Here is a 21,198-nt window from a genome sequence, read left to right as displayed (position 1 = left end):
TTATGGAAAGACTTCTCAAAATGATGATTTTTAAAGTTATAAAATATGATAGGATACAAAGAAAACCAATTATTTTGAAATAAAGTTAACAAAATATTAAAAAAAAAATTCACTTACCCCAGGTTAAGAACCCCAGATTTACATACTTTTGTCTGAACACTACAAAACAGGACCTAAAGTGAGCTCAGATGGGTAATCAAAGAAAATGCAGGCAAATGTTAATTAAAAGTCCAGATAAGACCAATTGTTTATCTGACTATATGTGAATGGGATAATTCTAGCAATGACCAGGAGGTATGGATGAGAACAGCAGATCATAAAACTGTATGTGCTCTTTGGACTTTGTCACCAGAGGTCCAGTGGTACCCCAAACTGTACAAAACTATAAAACACTATCTTTTAAAACCAACTCCTTATCAATTTCTGTTAATGGCATCCCATCCATCCATCACCCATACTTGAAATTTCAGTGTTACCTTATGTCTTACTTCTTTTCTTCCCACATTCAATCAGTTTCTAAGACCTGCCAATTCCATTTCCAACAGAGCTCTCAAATCCCTCTACCATTTTCTGTTTCCTGTTCTGTCCTCTCTCCCCTCCCAATACCAATACAAGTTCTCATTACTACCTGTCTGGAATACTGCAATAGTTTCCTAACTAGTTTTTCCACTTCCATTTTCTCTTCTTTCCAACTCACTCTTCACCCTGAAGCAAGATTAATCTTCTTTATATGTAGATCTAATCATGTCATTCTTCTGCTCAAAACCCTTCAACCCTGTTGCCCAGCCTTAAGGCCTTTCAAAACTTTTACCTGCCTTGCCTTTCCTGATGCAACTTTCTGCATTGTTATACTTCCTCCAGGCCTTACTCTGCTCCAATGGGGGAGAGCCAATTTGCATATCAAAGTACAGTCTATTACTCATACAAATGGATCAAAATGCCCATTCTCTGGTGCCCACCTACTACTCAAGTTGGGTTCGGGCGACCCCTTGACCAATCAGACTCTTAATGTTTCCTCCTCACACAACTTGATACCCTGGATTACTGAACTCAGAATGTTGACCCCTCTCTCTGCTTGCCTGCCTGTGTCTCTGTCTCTGTAGCTCTCTCTTTTACACACACACACACACACACACACACACACACACACACACACACACACTCCTTTTGTCAGCTTCTTCCAAGACTCCTTCTGAATTTCATTTAAGCTTCACTTCTACAAACCCTTATTATACTCACATTCCTCTTGAGAGGAACTTTCTGACAATAGCCATCTTTTAATGTGAATACATTTATTAATTAATGAAAATCATACTAGATAGTTCAAAGAAATTATAATCTAGATTCCCTTAAACAAAAAGCTCCTCTAGTATGTATTTTACAGATCATTCTGGAGGTGAGAGAAGTGGATAAGTTCAAAACCTTAATGTTGGGACATGTCAATAATAATAAGCAGGTTTATCATACTTACAGGTTGTCCCTATATGATAGGTCATGCAAACAATATCATCTCCATTTTATAGACGACAAATAGTGACCCTGAGAGGTTAGTTGATTTGCCCATTGTCACAAATATTTCACATATAAGCCTTCAGGAGCACACCTATTGTATAAAGTAAGGTACACCTTGGACCCAAGTAAATATGATCCTGATTTTTCAACTTATACATAGGAGGAACAAATGCCTTTAGAACCTTTCTTCTGAGGATTTATGTGAAGTGGAAGAATTCATTCCACTTGCCATAATGCTAGTGCTAATGGAGTATTTTTTTTCCCCTACATGGTTTATGCCAGTATATTCTGGTACACAGAAAGCCAAATTGGAAGGAATCCAGCTCTATTTTTTTATTTTACTTTTATCATCATGTGTAATATGGTTCCAATGCATTATATCATTAAAACACTACAGGTTGTGCTAGCCAAGCACATTAAAGCAATCTAGCATTAGGATAACAAGCTCTAGGTGATAAGATGTCAAAGTACCATCTGCTGATTTGACATCAATACATACTCTAAGATGCCCAAATACTGTCCATGAAATCGCCTTAGATGACCAAATAATAACTTTTTATTTCTCAGTCCTCAATCTAAGCATTTATTTTAACTACACTGCGACACATTTACTTATCTTTTCTGCACAAATTGTCAAGATGTTTTAGCTAAATGGAATAGAGCAGTGGATTAAGCTTCATCATTGATATGACATCTTAAAGGTAATAATAAGTATTTATTAAGTAAACATGGTTTTAAGGGCATTTGTGGGATTTAGTTTTTAATTGACATTATTAGTATAACTTATTCTGCTTTTTGTAGTTAATCAAATGAAGTAGTCACTATTCCATAGAACTAGGGAAAGAAGAGAGTGAGGAGGGTGGGAGAGGGTAAGAACCCTTGTGTTACTTGGATATGGGTAATTTTGTTCCCCATTTTTGTTGTTGAAGTAAGCAAAAATTTAGGGCTAAATGGCATTTTACTTCAGCATGCAGAAGAGACCTTTAGTCATTCTGCCAACTACATTTATGGAGCACCAATTACCTCATTCTGTAACTCTATTCAGTATAGTACAAAATTCATCATATTTAAAGGCTCCTAGAAATTACCTCAGACCAAATGTATTTAGCTAAGACAAAGTTTTTTTTTAACTTTGCGTGTGTGTGTGTGTGTGTGTGTGTGTGTGTGTGTGTGTGTGTGTGTGTGTCTTGGACCCCTTCACAGTCTGGTGAAGCCTATGTGGCCCTTTCTTACAATGATATTTTAAAATACATAATGTTTAAATACATAAAATAAAATATATAGTATCATGAAGGAAACCAATTATGTTGAAGCACAATTGTTAAAATATTTTTAAAAAGACAAAAAGTACAAAAATAAGTTCACAGACCCCCAGTTAAGAATTCCTGATTAGTAGCTGTGTGGACTGAATATTCCAAATATTCATCTATTTGACAGAAGCAGATGAAAGTTTAGCAGAATGCTGTACTTGAAAGCAGGGAGGCCTGGATTTAGGTCCTACCTATGCATCTTAATGTGTCGGTATAACTAAGTCATTTAACCTTTGTGAGCCTCAGTTACCTCATCTGTATAATAGGGATAACAGGATAGCTAAAATGAGCTGATTTATATCAATAACTTTGTAAATTATACATCAATAAATCAACATCAGCTGTAATTACTGCTATGAAGATTGGACAAAATGATCTTGTGAAGCCCTCTCCATTTTTCTTATTCCATGAATAAACCAGATACCAAAGTAGTGTGTTCTTCAGCATCTTGTAGGAATAAATCACTTTCCTTAGTTAAGCAGGCAGTCATTATTCTAACCTCATTAAAAGGTAGACAGTGTAGGTACCTATCCATGTGTTTCATTTCACCTCTGGCATTTTAGTGTAAAGCTTTGATCTCTTTAAATTTGTGAGATACCTCTGGGCAGGATAACATATTAAACTGTTATCAGACATTTAAGCCTTCATGTGAACAAAGCATCTGAGAATAGACATTTATGCAATTGTAAAGAGAGCACTGGTCATTTAAGATTGGATAAGGAAACATCAATTGAGGAGAAGTAGCCCAGGCAAGGAATGAATGAAGGAATAAAACATTAAGTAAGCACTTACTATGTGCAAAGTACAATTCTCAGTGCCTCTCTCTGAAGGAGCTTACAATTAAAGGTGAGAAACCATGATGACAGATGAAAATTTCAGTTGAAAGTCAGAGGAAGTTCCCATAGTCCTTTGGGTGCAGCAGCAAGTCAGATGGTAAATGCTTTTCTTCAAAGTCGTTTCCACTGATAAAATCCTACCCGTTCCTGATAAACAATTTGATAGTGCCAAGGTATTTGGTGGCAAGAATTCTCTTTTTTGTATCTTCAGTGGCTGTAGCACCCGTGGGAGCAGTTGCCAGGCTGCATCTTCACAGGCGTTGCTTCCCAGGACTGTGGATGAGGACACTAGGCTAGAAGAAGTACTATTCTAATGGCTCTTGGGTTCAAGTTCCTGGGCTGTCTCCTCAGGGTCTGAAGGTAGATGGTAGTCAAGGTGGTGGTGATGCATTGACTTGTCTGGTGCACGCTGCCTCCTATCTTTCCCTCAGGTGAGTTACCGTCTTAGCTAGGCTGGCATGCCTGCCCTGTATGTGGTAGTTAATTGGTAGCTGGTGAGAATAACTGACCCCCCTCTCCATAGGAGTTGCTCCCTGGGTTGATAGATCTGAGGGCTGGACCGGAAGCAAGAATTGTGGTCTAAGGGTGGGAATTAAGGCTATTTCCAGGTTCTCATGACTATCTGCTTTTTGGTGGCAGCTGGTCAGCATTTGTTGGTGGTGATAAGAAAGGTGTGCCCTCTCCATAATAATCTCTTCCCTCAGTGATGACTGGGTGGGGGAGGGGCTGGTCTGGAAGCAGATTTGGTGGTTTGAGAGGGTACTGCTTCTCTCAAGGCTCTTGGTCTAAGGGTTCTGGGCTGTCTCCTTTAGGGCCTCGAGGTGGTGATGGTGGTGGTAGTTTGACTTGCCTGGCACATGCTGCCTCCTATTTCAGAAGGAAGACACAAATGTTGAAGCCACATTTTTGCCATATTTACGATTTTTCGGGGAGTCAACACTGTTTATTTTCTAGTTGCTTGTTGCCTTGAACTGAGCATTTATCACAGGTAAACATGTCCACGTTGCAGATCATTGTATCTTTCCAAGGGTTGTGTATGAGAATATTTTTTATTGTAACCAGGGGATTTTTTTCCTCTTATGTGCCCTTTATTGGATACTTTGAGTATTGTTTCTATTAAAATTTACTCTGTAAATTACTATTTCCAAATTACTTTCTTTAATCTTTCTTTAAAATATTACAGCTCTCTTTTAAAACATGGTAGTCATAGAACTTAATAAGATTAAAAGGTTATATATTGCAAATGGGCAGCTGGGTGGAGCAGTGAATAGAAGGCCAGGCCTGGAGTTAGGAAGACCTGAGTTCAAATCCAGCCTTAAACACTTATTACTTGTGTGACCCTGGGCACGTCACTTTACCCTGTTTGCCTCAGTTTCCTCATCTGTAAAATGAGCTGGAGAAGGAAATGGCAAATCACTCCAAGAAAACCCCAAGTGGGGTCACAAAGAGTCGGACACAACTGAGAACAACCGAACAACAATTACAAATGGTCTCAGTTTTCTTCTGAATCTAAAAGAATTTCGGTTGACCTTTATTTTGTGGACCCTCAAATTATATATAGCCAGTTCAAATTTCTTCTTCTCTAAGTGGGGACTTTAAATAATGGTTTATTTTAATTATATAGCTGAGGTAGAATACCAATTTTCTACTCAGGGATTATAGGAATAAGATAACATCAAAATGATCAAATTCACCAAGTTGTTATGAGAAAAGAATTTTGTGAATTTTAATGCAGTATAGAAACGTGAGCTATCATCATCAGCGAAGATTTTATCATTGAAGCCTCTGATGAATGTCTTGGAAACTCCTTTTTCATTTATAGCTTTAGAGAGTTGTCTAGAGGCGCTTAGAGGTTAAAGCAGAGAAATCAGGAATAATTGAATTCAAATCTAGTCTCAGTTTCTTCATCTGTAAAATCAAGCTATTGTACTAAATGGCCTGTTCAGTTCCTTCCAACCGTAAATTTATGAGCCTATGACTTGACTGTGGTAATTATAATAATACTGATAATGGTTAACATCCATATAGTGTTTACTATGTGCCAGGCACTGTGCTTAAACATATTATAATTATTATTTCCTGACAGGGCAAGGAGGCGGCACAGTGGATACAGCACCAGCCTTGGAGTCAGGAGGTCCTGAGTTCAAATCCAGCCTCAGGCACTTGACATTTACTAGCTGTGTGACACTGGTCAAGTCACTTAACCCCATTGCCTAGTTAAAAAAAAAATTTACTATTATCTCTGATCCTCACAACAGCCCTGAGTGGAATGGTCTGTTATTAACCCCATTTTACAGATGAGAAAGTTGAGACAAACAGAGGTAAAGTGACTTGCCTACTGTCCCATAGCTAGTAAATGTCTTTGAACTCAGGTCTTCATGACTCCTAGCCTGGCACTCTATCCACTGTACCACCTAACTGCTTAAATATGTCAGATGTACAATTTGAACCTCTTGCGGACTTCATGGCTAGCATCCCCCAAATTTGACCACAATGTTTCTCATATTTTTATTATTATACAAAGAGAAATATAAATATTTACACATATGCAAATATTTGACTAGATACAAAGTCCTGAATCTCAGAATACCAACTCCCTTAGTTTTCTAAAAGATGTCAACTGTAACGATTCGAATTTTTTAAAAAGTGAAGTATTTCCTAGCCTTGAAATTCTCAGCCCTTCTTTTGTGCTTTCTCTTCTTTTGTTTGATTTAAAACAAATGTCTCTAGTGACTTGTGTGTTGATTTTCCTGAAACTATGAAACTGTGACAGGTACATTGCAATCCACAGCTCTGAAAGATTTGTAATTTGAAATAGTAACCTCTAATTTTGTTGCAATCATTCTGTCATTTTTTTTCTCTAATACTTAAGAGTTTCATTCATTTGACTAATATTTTTCTACTACTATGATGTAGAAGGATGCCTCAGGCCCCAAAGTTTGGCTGCACATTCAGATAAGTTATTAGGGAAGAAATCATCTGTCTGGAAGAAAGTAGTCAAAATGTGTCTTTCACATTGTACAAAAACACGAGCAGTGTTTTTTGCAGTCAGGATAAGCACCAGCTTACACTGTCTCTTAAAAATGACAAATTTCAAATTTCATTAGAACACATATTTCAGTGGCCTGTCAGCTTTCTGCATTAGCTTAGGAGGCAAGAATCTTGTGCTCAAATCTATCCACTCATTTTTTTAACTATTTCAGGCAAGTCACTTAGATTTTCTTATTTTGTTTTTCCCTTTCTCTATTTCTCTCACCTGAAACAAGGGACTTAGTTTCCTTCTGTTTATATTTCTTTCCTTCTCTTTGTTCTAATATATTTCCTTCCTAACCTTCTATCTATGCATCTCACCTGCTAAATTCCTCTGCTCACTGCAGCCCCTTTCTAAGTAAGCTATCCAACTCAGAAATCTTTAATTTATATTTTACCTCATGCCAAGCCTAATCTTGGTCTATGAAAAAGAGTGTTGTATATCTTAAACACAAGGTGAAAATGTATCTTTTATACATTAATTGATCATAAGGACTATAAGGTCAGGGACCAGATCTTATATTTATGACTTATTCTATATGTCTTATACTGCCAAAGATGGCACCATTCAGTAAGCAATCAATAAATATTTAAATTGTTTAAACTTTTAAAAACGCTTTTTAGCCATTTTACCAGAAAGCTGCTGATGTATAATAAGTCATTGTCATATTCACAACTATATACAAGATTAGTTCATGACTTGGCCCCTATCTCCTGTGTTTCTTTGGTTGTCTCTGTGTGTCATTAGCATCTTTCTGCCCCAGGAACTAACTGCAGAAAAAGAGCTGCTACATTATTAACTAACTCCTATGCTTAGTTTGAAAAAGGTAAAGTTTCATGTCCTTTAATCCAATACCGTCCAATCTGGATGTGAGCCCAGAAAGTAGTCCTTCCTTATAGAATCTAGTGTGTCACAGTTTGACTCTCTGGTGTCCTTTAAAGAGTCTTGAAGGTGACCGTATGCTTCAGTCTGTAGGAATCAAGTTGCTTCATTGTCAGGCTGCCAACTTTCTTTGTAAATAAGGTTTATGCATTTCTTTAGATCATTTTGAATTTAAATCAGACAAAATAAAAACATTGCATATAGCATAGGTAAAATGTATGCTAAATATCTGTTCTGCATGTTTATCATTACAATAAAACATGATGTGTAAATAAATATACATAATAAAGAAAAATGTATAATTGTCTACATGGATGATATGCTACATTTTTAGAATGCTCAAGTTTTGCTTTATCCGTCTACAAAAATGACAAATAGGACTTCAACAGCAAAAAGAAAGTTTTATCTCACATATATAAATTTATGATTCACATTGGCATGCATTCAACTGCTTGGTGATTTATTTATTTGTAAATGTTACATAAATGCTGTCAACCTAAGAAAAAAAATTCAGTCAATTTAAGGGATACCAAAGCGATTGCAAATGATTTAGTGGTTTGGTTGGGTCAAATCCCTGTGTACTTCCGATCTACGATCGTTATTTATTTGACATTTCTAGAGCACTTTGTATTGCAGAGTGCTCAACATTTATCTTTTAGTTAACCCTGAAATGATGCTAGGTAGATGGATAGCACACATGTTTAGACTAAAGGAAAACAAGATACTGCAAAAATTATAGGATGTTTTTTAAATAAGTCATTTGAAAGGGTGGTACACACATCTTGATGAATCTGACTACCTGATATATGTGTCACTTAGTCTACATTTCCTTTAGAAGTTTCTCAGGAACCAATTCTCATCTCAAATGGCACTGAGTAACAGGAAACTTCTGAAATTCCCAATTTAACCTCTGGTTTTCTTTGTTTTACAGGAAATTTTTTCCATAGTTCCCTTTTTTTTTTTTAAGGTCAACTGCTAATGATCATTCAGCTCTCCTAAATTTCACACAATAAGTAATTCATTTCCTCTCCATTAAGGCCCCAGCCTTCCCCTATCTTCAGTTCTCTGGAAAGCTGTGTGTTGGAGCCATAATTAGAAATTCTTTCACCCGTGAAAAAGGGAGAGGGAATGGTAATACAAGGATAATGAGGAGGGTGGTAATAAAGAGGACAGTCAAAAGATAGGTTGTACTGGGAGAGGAGGAAACCCCTAACCCTAAGACACAATTGTGCTCACATAAAGATTAGGGAACATAAAAATAGGCCTCTAGGAGATGGGCACCATGGATACAGTCTTCCAGGAATAGTGCTAAGTAAGGAAACAAGGTCATGCTATGTAACACTATCTGGTAAAAGACTATGTAGTATGAGGATGGCTGTCTCCAAACAGCCTCCAAGAGGAAGCAAATCTTCCCTTTCCCTGCCATGTGAACTGCCTCAGAAAAACCCTGATAACACTACCTGAGTTATGGCTCTTCTGTGCGGGCTACTCAGGTCAGGATGCTTGATCTCCCTAAAAAAAAAGATTAGCTATCCATGAATAGCAGAAAGAGACTGACTAGACCTTTCTCATACAATTATTTGTTTCTGTGATTTCTTTTAGACAAATATACTTTTCTTGCCTTCCATAATTCTTTATTATTTTAGGTATATAGGCATGTACATATTCTATGTATGTATCTATATATATATATAGTTGTATCTCTTTACATATACATATATACTTGAACATAACCAGGTTGAACTTTTTGATAGATTAGTCAAAAATTAGGACACTTTTTTTTGGGGGGGTAATGGGGGTTAAGTGAATTGCCCAGGGTCACACAGCTAGTAAGTGTTATGTGTCTGAGGCTGGATTTGAACTTATGTCCTCCTGAAACCAGGGCCAGTGCTCTATCCAGTGTGCCACCTAGCTGCCCCTAAAATTAGAAAATTTCTTGCATGGAGTCTACAGAATCTAAATTTTTTTCCCCTTGTCTCTGCTCTCCCTCTCCCACTGTCTCTTTTATTCTCATTATTTGTTTCACCCCTAAGAATTCAAAACAATATTAAACCATATTCCAAGGCTATAAAAGAAACTTTAAAGATAACACACACACCATTCTTATTTCTCTCTATAAGTGTTTAGTTTAAAAAAACACTCTATGAGAGAGAATAATAATGAAAGATAAAACTCTAGGAACTTGGGGTTATATATAGGGTAATGAAAGCAAGAAAAGCAGTAGAAAGAGACTGAACTTTAAAAAAAAAGTTGGCCAAATTCATGGTATTGGTCAGACTGTAAATTCTGGAGAGGCTGTTCTTCTCTTTAGGTTAATTTATGTCAGTGATCCAACACAACAAATATTTGATGTTGGATTTCCTCAATGATTTAGTTCAATCTGTATGGGAAGATGAATTGGCAATTCTACTTCTCTAATTTTTATTTTCTCAAACTATTGTCTTCTTAGTGTCCTGAATTCAAAAGACCCAGGGACATTGCTGTTGATTGGATTGCTGGAAATATTTACTGGACAGATCACTCTAGAATGCATTGGTTTAGTTATTACACCACTCACTGGACAAGTTTAAGATATTCAATAAACGTGGGGCAACTGAATGGTCCCAACTGTACCCGGCTCCTTACAAATATGGCTGGAGAACCCTATGCCATTGCTGTCAATCCTAAAAGAGGGTAAGTCAAATAACTTATTGTTTAAATTTTTAGTTACAACTTAAAAAATAAACAGTTTTTGAATTTATTCTAAAAAGTTCATTATTTTGGAAAAAATAGGAAAATCATTCAACGTATTTTTTTTTAAGTTTCAAATTTCTGAGTCATTCTGAGTCATATGTGAATCATTGTCATGTTAATTTATACTTCAAAGTATAATTGATATCTCAAAGATTCCTACTGGGGCAAGCAATGACTTTTTTTAAAAAATAAAACAATGAAACAAATATGCTAAATATACAATTGCTATTAATATATAATTGAGTTTTAGAGATGTTAACTATTCCATTTCAGAAGAGTTTATGACTCTGCTGCCTCCAATAATAAAGAATGAACATAGATGGATGAACAAAGATCAAAGATAATTGCCAAATATTATTTTAATTGAGTTTCAACTTCATCCTCACTAAATATTTTAGAATAGATTCTAGCATGGATTTAAATTGATTGGCTTAAGTGTCCCTCTTTTCTTCCTAACCTTCAGGTAGAAATGTAAGTACTTAGCCCAATGACCCAAAGGGGAGGTATTAGGAAGAGTAATAAAGATTTTTTGTAAGCCCCTAATTGGATCATCAGACTCTGAATAATTGAATCAACACTTTATATTTATTTATTTATTAGGTTTATGTGGCACCTTTCCTCCTACAAGAGGAAATCACTTCTGTTGGAAAAAATAATTCCCTTTCTGGAAATAATAAATCATTTTGATGTACACTTCAAAATAGGCCAAGTATTCTAAGGGGGTGTAAACAGAATGAGTTCATGATAAGAAATCATTACATGAAGATAGATGCCCAGAAAGGCAGAAATATTTTCAATCTGAGCTTGTAAGGTAATTTTCCCAATTGATTATTGGACATCAAATCATGAGACACTGTTTAGTCTGCTGAGAAATGTCACAGACAAGCAGCATTAACAGCACACAGGACCATAGAGGGCTCAACTCTTTTACCTGCTGTCTTTAGGATGATGTACTGGACTGTTGTTGGGGACCACTCTCATATTGAAGAAGCAGCCATGGATGGTACTCTAAGAAGAATTTTGGTACAGAAGAATTTACAGAGACCTACAGGTATGATACATTTTTGCCATCTTCTAAGGGATGAGGTAGACTTATCACCATGTTGGAGATTAGATTCTAATTCTGCTGGCCATTTTTTTTCCCTTGGAAGGAGAATAGACTAGCAATTACCAGTTGTCTTAAGCACTGTATTTTCATGGTTGGTAGTCAAATAATTTTGAGTGTAGTCTTATTAATACTTCTCTGTATTTTCTAGTCTATAAAATAAGGTATTTTCATCTACATTATGATGTTTAATCAAGTTGTAGAATATAGAATGTAAGTTCCATAAAAGCAGGAATGGTTTTCTTTGTTTTTGTAATGCCAGCTCCTAGCACTGTGTCCAATACATAGAATGTGAAAATTTTGAGGGCAGAGACCACATTTTTGCCTTTCTTAGTACCTCAGTGGTTATCACTGTGGCAGGCATAGAGTAAGCACTTATTAAATGCTTATTAACTGACAGACAGAGCAGATAATTAATGATTTTTGAAATTAATTGCATAATTATTAAATGTTTTAGATTGTAAAAAAAAAGTTAAATGTCATACTTTGTGCTAGTTTGTAATAATGGCCTCCAAGGAAAGACTATCTCTGCCCTAACCCCAGCGTTTCCCTAATTAATGGACAACACCAAACCATTTCAGATTACAATTACCACTCTTCTTTTAATTCACAGAGCTGTTTATACAACTAATTTAACTCTCTGTAATGTCTTTTGACCACTACCATATATGTGGCATGACCATTGGTCCCCTACCCAAATCTGGAAATGCAGTTCTTTTTACTCTTTAATTAGTATTCAGATTCACAGCTTGGAGAACCCACTAATGAACTTTTATGCCAGATAGTAATAAATGACATGGATTTAAAGCAAACAAAACAGAACAATAAGTTAATAACATGGAATTTATTCAGGTAGTAAGTTTTCTCAACATCTAAACCTGGACGACTACTATCTCCTATGCTTCCAAAGAAGTTTGAAAGTCAACTCTCCATTTAATCCACCTCCATCCTCAAGAGAGTAGTTGAAGGACAGAGTTCAAACTCTCAGTATCAGTTCTATAGTTTGAAGTCTGATACTGTATAACCTATTCGTTTCTCTTCAACTCTTCAGTCTGGTAGTTTACAAAGGTGCAGCATACATGGCCCCACAGCGACCATCATGGTTCAGAAACAGTGTTGGAGTTTAGGAAAGTCATGCCAGGTCCATATGTATACCATCTTCTCCAAGGTTTTTCCATTCCTGCCCAAGGGGAAAAGAGGCTAACCCTTGTTCAAGCGCAGTGAAGGGTCAGTGAGTGAAAGAAGGAAACAAGCATTTATTAAGCACCTACTATGTGTCAGTTACTATGCTAAGCCCTATAGATATTATTCTGTTGGATCTTTACAACAACAACCCTGGGAGGTAGACATTTTTATTATCCCTATTTTACCATTTGAGGAAACTGAGGCACACTGAGGTTAAGTAATTTGCCCATGTCACACGGCTACTAAGTGTCTGAGGCCAGATTTGAACTTATGTCTTCTTGACTCAGATCAGATGCACACTAGCACCTTAAGCCTTCCAACTCCTGCTTGCCATAGCATGTCCCCTAAGGAAAGGCTGCAAAGAGCAAGATCAGGCATCTTCCATCTGTTCAGGAAGTCTACCACTTCCTGCTGCTACTTCATAGCCAACTTCCTCAGGTGAAAAGAGATCTGACTTGTCTCTAGAGCCTTGTGCCTTCCATCTCCTGCTGGGGGCAGCATGTCCCCTGAAGAAAGGCTTCTAGGGGACAGATGGTATCTTCCATCTGCCCCCAAACCAACGACTTCCACCTCTGCCAACACAAGGCCAGTCCAGTCTCCCTAATGGGATATGAAGAACCTCAGTGCAAAGAAAAGCAACCTTTCTTTTGACTTGGGCCTTGCATCTCCTGCTGAATATGTTCTGTGAGTAGAGGAGTATCACTCTCCATTCAATGATGAACATTCTCACACCTGGTCGTACCAGTGATTCTGAACTCCTATAGGTCATCATCCGAATTCTGTGTTACACCTCCCTCCATGCAATTTCTCATTTCCATTTGCCTCAATCCTCCCACTTAGAGTTTCAACCTAACTCCATCCAGCCCTTCCACTGTGCCCTCTGGAATGCCTGTTCCATAGGCAACAAACTTCTCTCCATCTTAAATCTTTTCTTATTTTACTCCTTCCATCTATTAGCTTTTACTGAAACCTTACTTCCACCTGATGACTCTGACTCCCAGGCCACCTTTTCCAGTACTTGCTGCACTTTCACTCATTTTCCGCAGCTCACTGGCTGAGGCAGGGGAATTAGAATACTCCTTGCTCCCCTTTGCCACTTTCAGTATCTCCCTCTGCCTCTATCACTCAATAACCTATCTTCATTTAAGATTAATACCGTTCATATCTACTACCCAATCAAAATCCTGGGAGCTATTTTCTACAAACCCCTAGACCACTCCCTTTCTTCCCTTACAGTCTGGCTTCTGACCTTATCATTACATTAAAACTGCTTTCTTCCAAATTACTAATGATCTCTGAGTTGCCAAATCCAGTGGTCTTTTCTCAATCCTCATTCTCCTTGACCTCTCTGCAACCTTTGAAACTGTTGTTCACTCTCTCCAACTTGATACTCTCTTCTGTCTAGGTTTTTGGGACACTATTCTCTCCTGGTTCTGCTCTTACATATTTGACCACTTCTTCAGTGTCTTCTTAATTGGATCCTCTTCCAGATCATGACTTCTAACCATAGGTGTCTCTCAGTGTTCTGTCCTGGGCCCTCTTCTCCCTCTATACTACTTCACTTGTGATCTCATGAGCTCCCATGAATTTAATTACCATCTCTATGCTGAGGATTCTGAAATCCACTTTTCCTACCCTAATTTCTCTGCTGACCTCCAATCTTACATCTTCAGCTGCCTTTCGGATATCTCAAACTGAATGTCCAGTAAACATTTCAAACTCAATATGTCCAAAATAGAACTCGTTATCTTTCCCCATGAAGCCTCCCTTTCTATTCACTCATGCTCACAACCTAGGAGTCATCCTGGATTCCTCATTATCCCTTAACCATCATATCCAAGATGTTGTCAAGGCTTGTTGATTTCCCCTTTGCAGTATGTCTTAGGTACCCTTCTGTCCCTGATACAGCCACCACTCTCATGCAGGCCTTCATGGATAATTCAATACTCTGTTGGTGGGCCTGTTTGTCTCAACCTTCTCTGTACTCCAATTCATCCTCCATTTATCCACTAAAGTGATTTTCCTAAAGCACAAGTACAATCATAACACCTTCAATCAATAAACTACAGTGGCTCTCTGATGCCTTCAGGATCAAATACAAAATGTTCTGTTTGGCGTTCAAAGCCCTTCATAATCGAGCATTTCCAGTGTTCTTATACCTTATTCCCTGACACGTACTCTTTAATCCAGTGGCAGACACTGTTCTCCTGGATGTTCCACAAATAGGACACTCCATTTCCCAACCCTGGGCATTTTCTCTAGCTATGCCTCATGCCTGGAATACTGTCCCTTGAACTCCCTGGCTTCCTTTAAGTCTCAACCAAAATTCTATCTTCTATTTGAAGCCTTATTCAACCCCTCTTAATTCCAATACCTTCCCTCTGCTAATTATTTCCTATTTCTTCCATATGTAACTTCTAGTGTATATATTTGTATATCATCTCCCTCATTAGAATTGTATGATGCTTGAGGGTAGCAACTGTCTGCCTCTTTTTGTATCCTCAGTTCTTAGCACAATGCCTGACATATAGTAGATGCTTAATAAATGTTTATTGATTAATTAATTGACTGACTTCAGGCTCAGCACTCTTCTATTCTGTGCCACCTAGCTGCCAAGGGATTCTAATTAGTATTAGAGAAGATGGAGTCAAGGCCAGATGTGGAAGCAAGTGAAGCTGTAGTGAAAGAGGTAGACTAGGAGAACAGGCAACTAAAGGTTCTGTACAGAAGTCGAGTAGGTTTGTTGAGAGTAAGAAAGATAGAAGGATAAGAGCTTTAAGATGGACAATGTAGTTTCTGAATTCTGGCTCTGAAAAAAAATAGCAAGGGCTAAAGTGTAGCCATATTAGGATTTTGATGAAGTACAGAGGAGAAGGAAGCTTTTAAAATTGAGGAAGGAATGACCAAGTTGCTAGAAGTATCATCATCATCATGAATATCAACTTCAGCATGATTGCAAAAGATGGCTTAGAGAGAGGGGAAACTGAGTCAAATAACAAAGTCATTGAAAAAGTCATGGGAATGATATGGAGGTCAGGAGATGATAACAACAATGCAAAGGGTAGTATAAATGGGTTAAAAACCCCTCTGAAGAAAAAAGGTCATTGGGAAATTGTGGTAGAGGAATTCTCTGAATTCAAAAATAGTTAGCAAGTGTATGTCCCACTAATTTTCACCTCTTTAGGAAGATTAGCCATGAGGGGTGAGGGTTGAAAAGGATAATATGGCTTAGAGGAAGAGTCAAGCTTCTATTGAAGTAAGGAGGCTGGAAGGAATATGGGTTGAAAAATTCAGTGGTGCAAGGGGTTTTTTACCTCAATAAGCATTTATTAAGTGCTTTTTGTTTACTAGGCATTGTGCTAGACACTGATAATACATACAAAAAAGAGTCCTTACTCTCTGAGCTATCAGCATAAACATGTATACTTATAAATAATATAAATATACCTGCATTTAAATATATATGAGCATACATATGGACATATACATATGGAGGTATGTATATATGTATACAAAATAATTTTGTGACAAGAGGAACAACTGGAGGGATCAGGGAAAAAGTGTTATTTGGCTTGTTAGCTCTGAGGGAAATAAAAAGAAAAAAAAGCTATGACTTGTATTAGGCAGAGGTGAGAATGGAATATATTTTATACACAGGATTACTAAGAAGATAGAACTATAAGCAGACCAATTTTACTAGAATAGGAAGGGGGTAATGGAAATATGCCTACAAAGGTAACCAAGACCCAGATTGCAATGGTCTTTTCAAATAGATGGATTTGTGTTAGATCACAGATGCAATAGGGAGCTCCTGAAGAAAAACATTTTGTTTTGGGTTTGTTTCTTTGTTTGTTTATTTTTGAGTAAGGAAGTCACTTAATACTGCACTTTAAGAATATCGCTTTGGCAGCTGTATGGATTATGAACTAAAGACAGGAGAAAATTGAAGCAGGCAGACCAATTATTGCAACAGTCCAAGTGAGAAAGCCTGAACTGTGAATATAGAGAAAGAGATGGATACAAGAGATGTAGAGTTAATTAACAACTAATTAGGATATGGGGAATGAAGAAGAGTGAAGAGTTAAGGATGAATCTCCAGTTGGGGACTTCAGTGAATGGAACAATGCAGTAAGAGTTTCAAAGGGCACAGAGAAATTCACAAAGCGATTATGGGTAAATAGACTTGGAACAAAAAGGTGGAAGAGTTATTAGGGGTGAGGGGTGAGGATTCTGGAGAAGGTAGCATGGGCATTTTCTACTTTTAGGGGTGAAAACCAATAATCAGAATTATGATTCCCATATAACAGGCAGTAGATTGCTGTGGCAAGCCCCCTTTGCAGAAATGAAGCACTGCTATAGAAATTCTCCCTTGAATTCAAATTAGTATTTACAACCTTGATGTTTTGTAGTGTGTGACTCTACATCTGATTCCTCCAATGCTGCTGAGTATCACTAGAAAAATCCATGAGATTGAACTGATTTCTTTTATGATGTGAGGTTCTCCTTGATTGAGATATCACTTCTTGACCTCTGGGCTCTAGGCTTCAGGGCCCTGAGTAAGGGAGAGGCAAAGAGATGTCTAGCCTTCTTGACATTTATCCTCCAGTACTACCCCATCTATTTGATTGAAGGAGCAGGACCTTGCAGGTCTCTACACTCACTCACAACTAAACCTCTGTCCACCTTTCTCACTGCCCTTTCTTTGTCCCTTGGCCTCTATTTTCTTAGTCCATTTTCTCTACTCTAATTTCACTTGCCTCCATACTTAGAGGTTGCTCCCGTGGTCTGCTGCTGTAAAATATCAATGGTTTTTACCTTAAAACACCTTACTCCCTTGATCTTAAGCTATTCCTGGATGAAATATAAATTCATTTGCTTGTCATTCAGGGTTTTTCCTAATCTGTTGCCACCCAACTTTTCTATCCTTATTTTAAATTTCTCCCTTTCATGGACCTTTTGCTCTAACCGAAAAAGACCACTCTCTACTTCCAAATATGCTCTGAATTTTTCTGCCTGAATCTGCTCATGTTGTCCACTATACTTGGAATAGTATTCCTTGCCTTCAAGTCTTAACCAAAATGCTGCCATCTAGAAGAAGCCTTTCCTGGTCCTCTTAATGCTAGTGCCTTCCCTCTGAGACAGTCACCAATTTCTCCTGCTTATATCTTGTTTTTACGTTATTTGTTAGCATGTTGTCATCCACACTAGATTATGAGCTCCTTCAGAGCAGGGATTATTTTTGATTTTCATTGTATCCTCACACTTTAGAACAATGTACCTGACACATAGGCACTTACGTGCTTGTTAACTTGACTTGTCCCTTATTAGTAATTGAGTTACTACCTACCCTTGAAGACAAAACTGGAATTCTACCTCCAAAATTCTTCCCATGTTCCACCTCTCCACCCTCATCAGTAACAACTTTCCCCCACAGACCTCCCCAAAACTCTCTTTAATGCATTTGCCATGTAATGCTTTGATTTACAATTATCTTTTTATTTTGCCTCCTATGCAGGTTAGGCTTCTGTCTTATTTCACCTTTTTACCTCTCCTAATACCTAGCACAGTGATGTTAATATACTTATAAATGTTTATTTACTGAATAGCATAATACGAACCAAATCCCCAAATACCACCTCCCTCGATAGCCAGTAGGTTGTTTATGTTTCCTTCTCTGACCCATGTAATTTGTTGTGGCAATTTCTGAATGAATGCAGAATGAATCTGGCAACAATCCAGTTCTGAGGCTTGATTGCTTTCCTTCAACCCTTTTGTTCTTGGTAAGCAAAAGGTCATTGATGGACTAGCATAGATTAAACTTTAAAGAATATTTTGTTAATTTATTCATGAATTCATTCAATTAACATATTAGGCACTGTAGGAGAGGCTTATAAAACATTTGGGGGAAAGGCTCTTGTGAATTGATGAACTATCCCTCACATCTCCCCCCACCAAAAAAAAAAAAGATTGAAATATTCAAACTTCTTAAAAACACAAGCAATAATAACCATGAGGGTGGGAATATTATAGGAAAGCATGTTCCCTTTTTCAGATTTCTTCTAGGTTCCTGTCTCATAATTTATGAATAGATTGGTATAGCTTTCTGGACTATATTGACCATTTTTTTTAACATAATCACATTTATTTAAGTTGGAAGGAAACTTGGAGATCATTTGGTCCAACAGCCTCAAATTACAGATAGGGAAACTGGGGCCCAGAAAGGTGAAATGTTACGTCCAGTAGCAAAGAGCTAGTACATGGTAGCATTAGGCAACCATGTTGTCTTGTATCAAGTCCACTGCTCTTCCCACCATACTACATCCTCCCTTGACATTGAATCTAAGTCATCTTTCTGCAATTCTACTATCCTCTAAGGATACTCCCTTGAATCTTATAATGATTTCTCAGAAAATTTTGTTTTATTAATTACATTTGTTTTGGGGATTTTTTTTTGGCAAGTTTGGGAGATGGAATATAAATTGAAAGGGGAGAAGGAAAATAAAATAAGTGTCATGGAAAATTGCAGAATCTGCAAAAAGTGATTCAGAAGTGACTGAAGTAAACTAATGATGGTGGCTTAGGAGATTTTTAAAAATACTCATATAATTATTATCAGTATTATGAAATAGTAAAATTGAATGAGCTACAGCTTCTATATTTCTTCCAAAGGGTTATTTCATTGTGCTCGACTAGAACAAGTAATGAACGTAATTTTAAATCTTCTATCTTCTTCTTGAATTGGTTGCAAATGTTCATCATTCCAAGGCCTGATAAGAATGAGTACTCGGGAGTATTGAACACTTTTTTTTTTGCTACTATTATTGGACTTTTATTAAAGACAAAAGGAAATGTGATACATCATTTTAAAGATAAAAGGTTCATAATAGTGATGTTTCCTTTTCATACAAACTTAACTACCATCTCTCTAACAGGAAAACCTAGTGGGTTCCTTTATTAACTTTTTAATTTAAAAGACTATCTTTTTTATTAAAAAGCTTAAGGAAAAACCAAAGTCATCGATTTGTGGCTTTCTTGGAATATAAATGCCATCCATCTAAAAGCTTTGTTACAGAAGCTTTAAAAAAAACTGGATGTAGTTCCATCTACTTATACAGTATATAACCTAAGTTGATGTGGATGACTATTTCTTGACCACTTTGATCAAATTATAACATATGCCACTTAAGAGCTTTGTTGTTGTTGTTGAAGCTGATAAAATGATACATCCATTTAAACTATATAGAAAACAGATTCCCTACCTCTTCCTTGACCAGAAATTTTATTTTTTCTAAAGGAAAAAAAAAGTCTTTTTTCAGATAGTTTTTTGATGTGTCGACTGACCACAATAGTTATTATTAAAAAGAAAAATACTTTCAACTATTCTTATACAACTGATCTAAAATATAATAAAAATCATAGGAAATGTGTCATTTCCTGATTCACATGTTTTAGCTTCAAGGCACTTTGAATATGTCTCCAAGTAGCAATTAATCACTAAACAATTACCAAGAAAACATGAGCCAGTTGGTTTATCTACCAAATTATTGTTATGAGGCTAGTTAGGCAGTATATCTGAATGTCATACTAGGTTCTTGGAAAAAGCAGTGATTTAGATTGGCTATTTTTAATTCTTTCTACATACTGAGAAGAGGATTCAATTACAAATTTTTCTACTATAATTTTCAGTGCAGTTGAAGAGTCAGGGTCCTTCCAGATAACTAATCAAAAAGCATTTAATAAGAACCAACTATGTTCCAGATACTATGGTAGATGCTAAGGATCCAAAGACAAAGGTAAAATAAAGCCCTGCTCTCAAGAGGCTTATGTTCTCTTGTGAGAGACACAATTGTACATGGAGACACAATTACCAGAAACTAAGGAATATCTCTTAGCACAGTCCCTTGTTAGGTAGACAAATTGTGACTGTACAGCTAATGATTCTGTTGGTTCGTTGCCATGTTTGGTGGCCCTAACTGCCTAATATATTCAAAGTAGTTGTATATCATAGCTAAAGGCTAATAATATCTATGGAAGGAAAGAATGAATGGAAAAATGACTTGGGAAATTATTGTCACATCTATTGTAAAGGCTGGGTAGGTAATCAGTAGCTTAAAGGCAATTCTATTTTTCAACTATGTTTGACATTTTGTGGAGATATTTGAGATTAGGTCCTTATAAAATTCAGAAATGTGAAGTTCACATATTCTTTTAACAGTTCCATCAAGGTATCAATCACTAACATTAATAACTATAAAGCAAATACGATGCCTATTTCAAATAAAATCAATCAGTAAGCGTTTATATTGAGCATCTTTTATGTGCCAGGTGCTGTGTTAAATGCTAGAAATTCAAAAACAAAAAAAGGAAACAGTCCCTACCCTCAAGAAGCTGACAGTCTTTCAGAGGAAATAAGAACTACACATATAAATAAATAAATAAATAATGCATATGAAACAAATACAAATTAATTTCACAGGGTTGCAGACAACTGCGGACCATAAAGTCCTTACACAGGAGGTGATGCTCACACTCACCTTTGACTGAGACTAGAGAGTCTGAGAGATGAAGCTGAGAGGGGACTGCATTCCAGGCCTGAGGAGTGGC

The 21,198-nt window shown here is 36.9% G+C and overlaps 1 protein-coding gene across 1 annotated transcript in view; it reads left to right on the top strand.

The window, feature by feature from the left end:
- The window catches only part of LRP1B (LDL receptor related protein 1B), a 2,172,360-nt gene that overhangs the window by 2,027,540 nt on the left and 123,622 nt on the right, over positions 1 to 21,198 (top strand). Inside the window, 2 exon segments of the mRNA XM_020984719.1 lie at positions 10,021 to 10,244; positions 11,249 to 11,355. Of these exon segments, the coding sequence (XP_020840378.1) occupies positions 10,021 to 10,244; positions 11,249 to 11,355 (331 nt within the window).

This window comes from Phascolarctos cinereus, unplaced genomic scaffold, assembly GCF_003287225.1.
Source record: "Phascolarctos cinereus isolate Bilbo 61053 unplaced genomic scaffold, phaCin_HiC Scaffold_726;HRSCAF=1367, whole genome shotgun sequence".
NCBI lineage: Eukaryota > Metazoa > Chordata > Mammalia > Diprotodontia > Phascolarctidae > Phascolarctos > Phascolarctos cinereus.
Note: the sequence above shows the minus strand (reverse complement) of the source record. Positions and strands in the feature narration are given on the sequence as shown.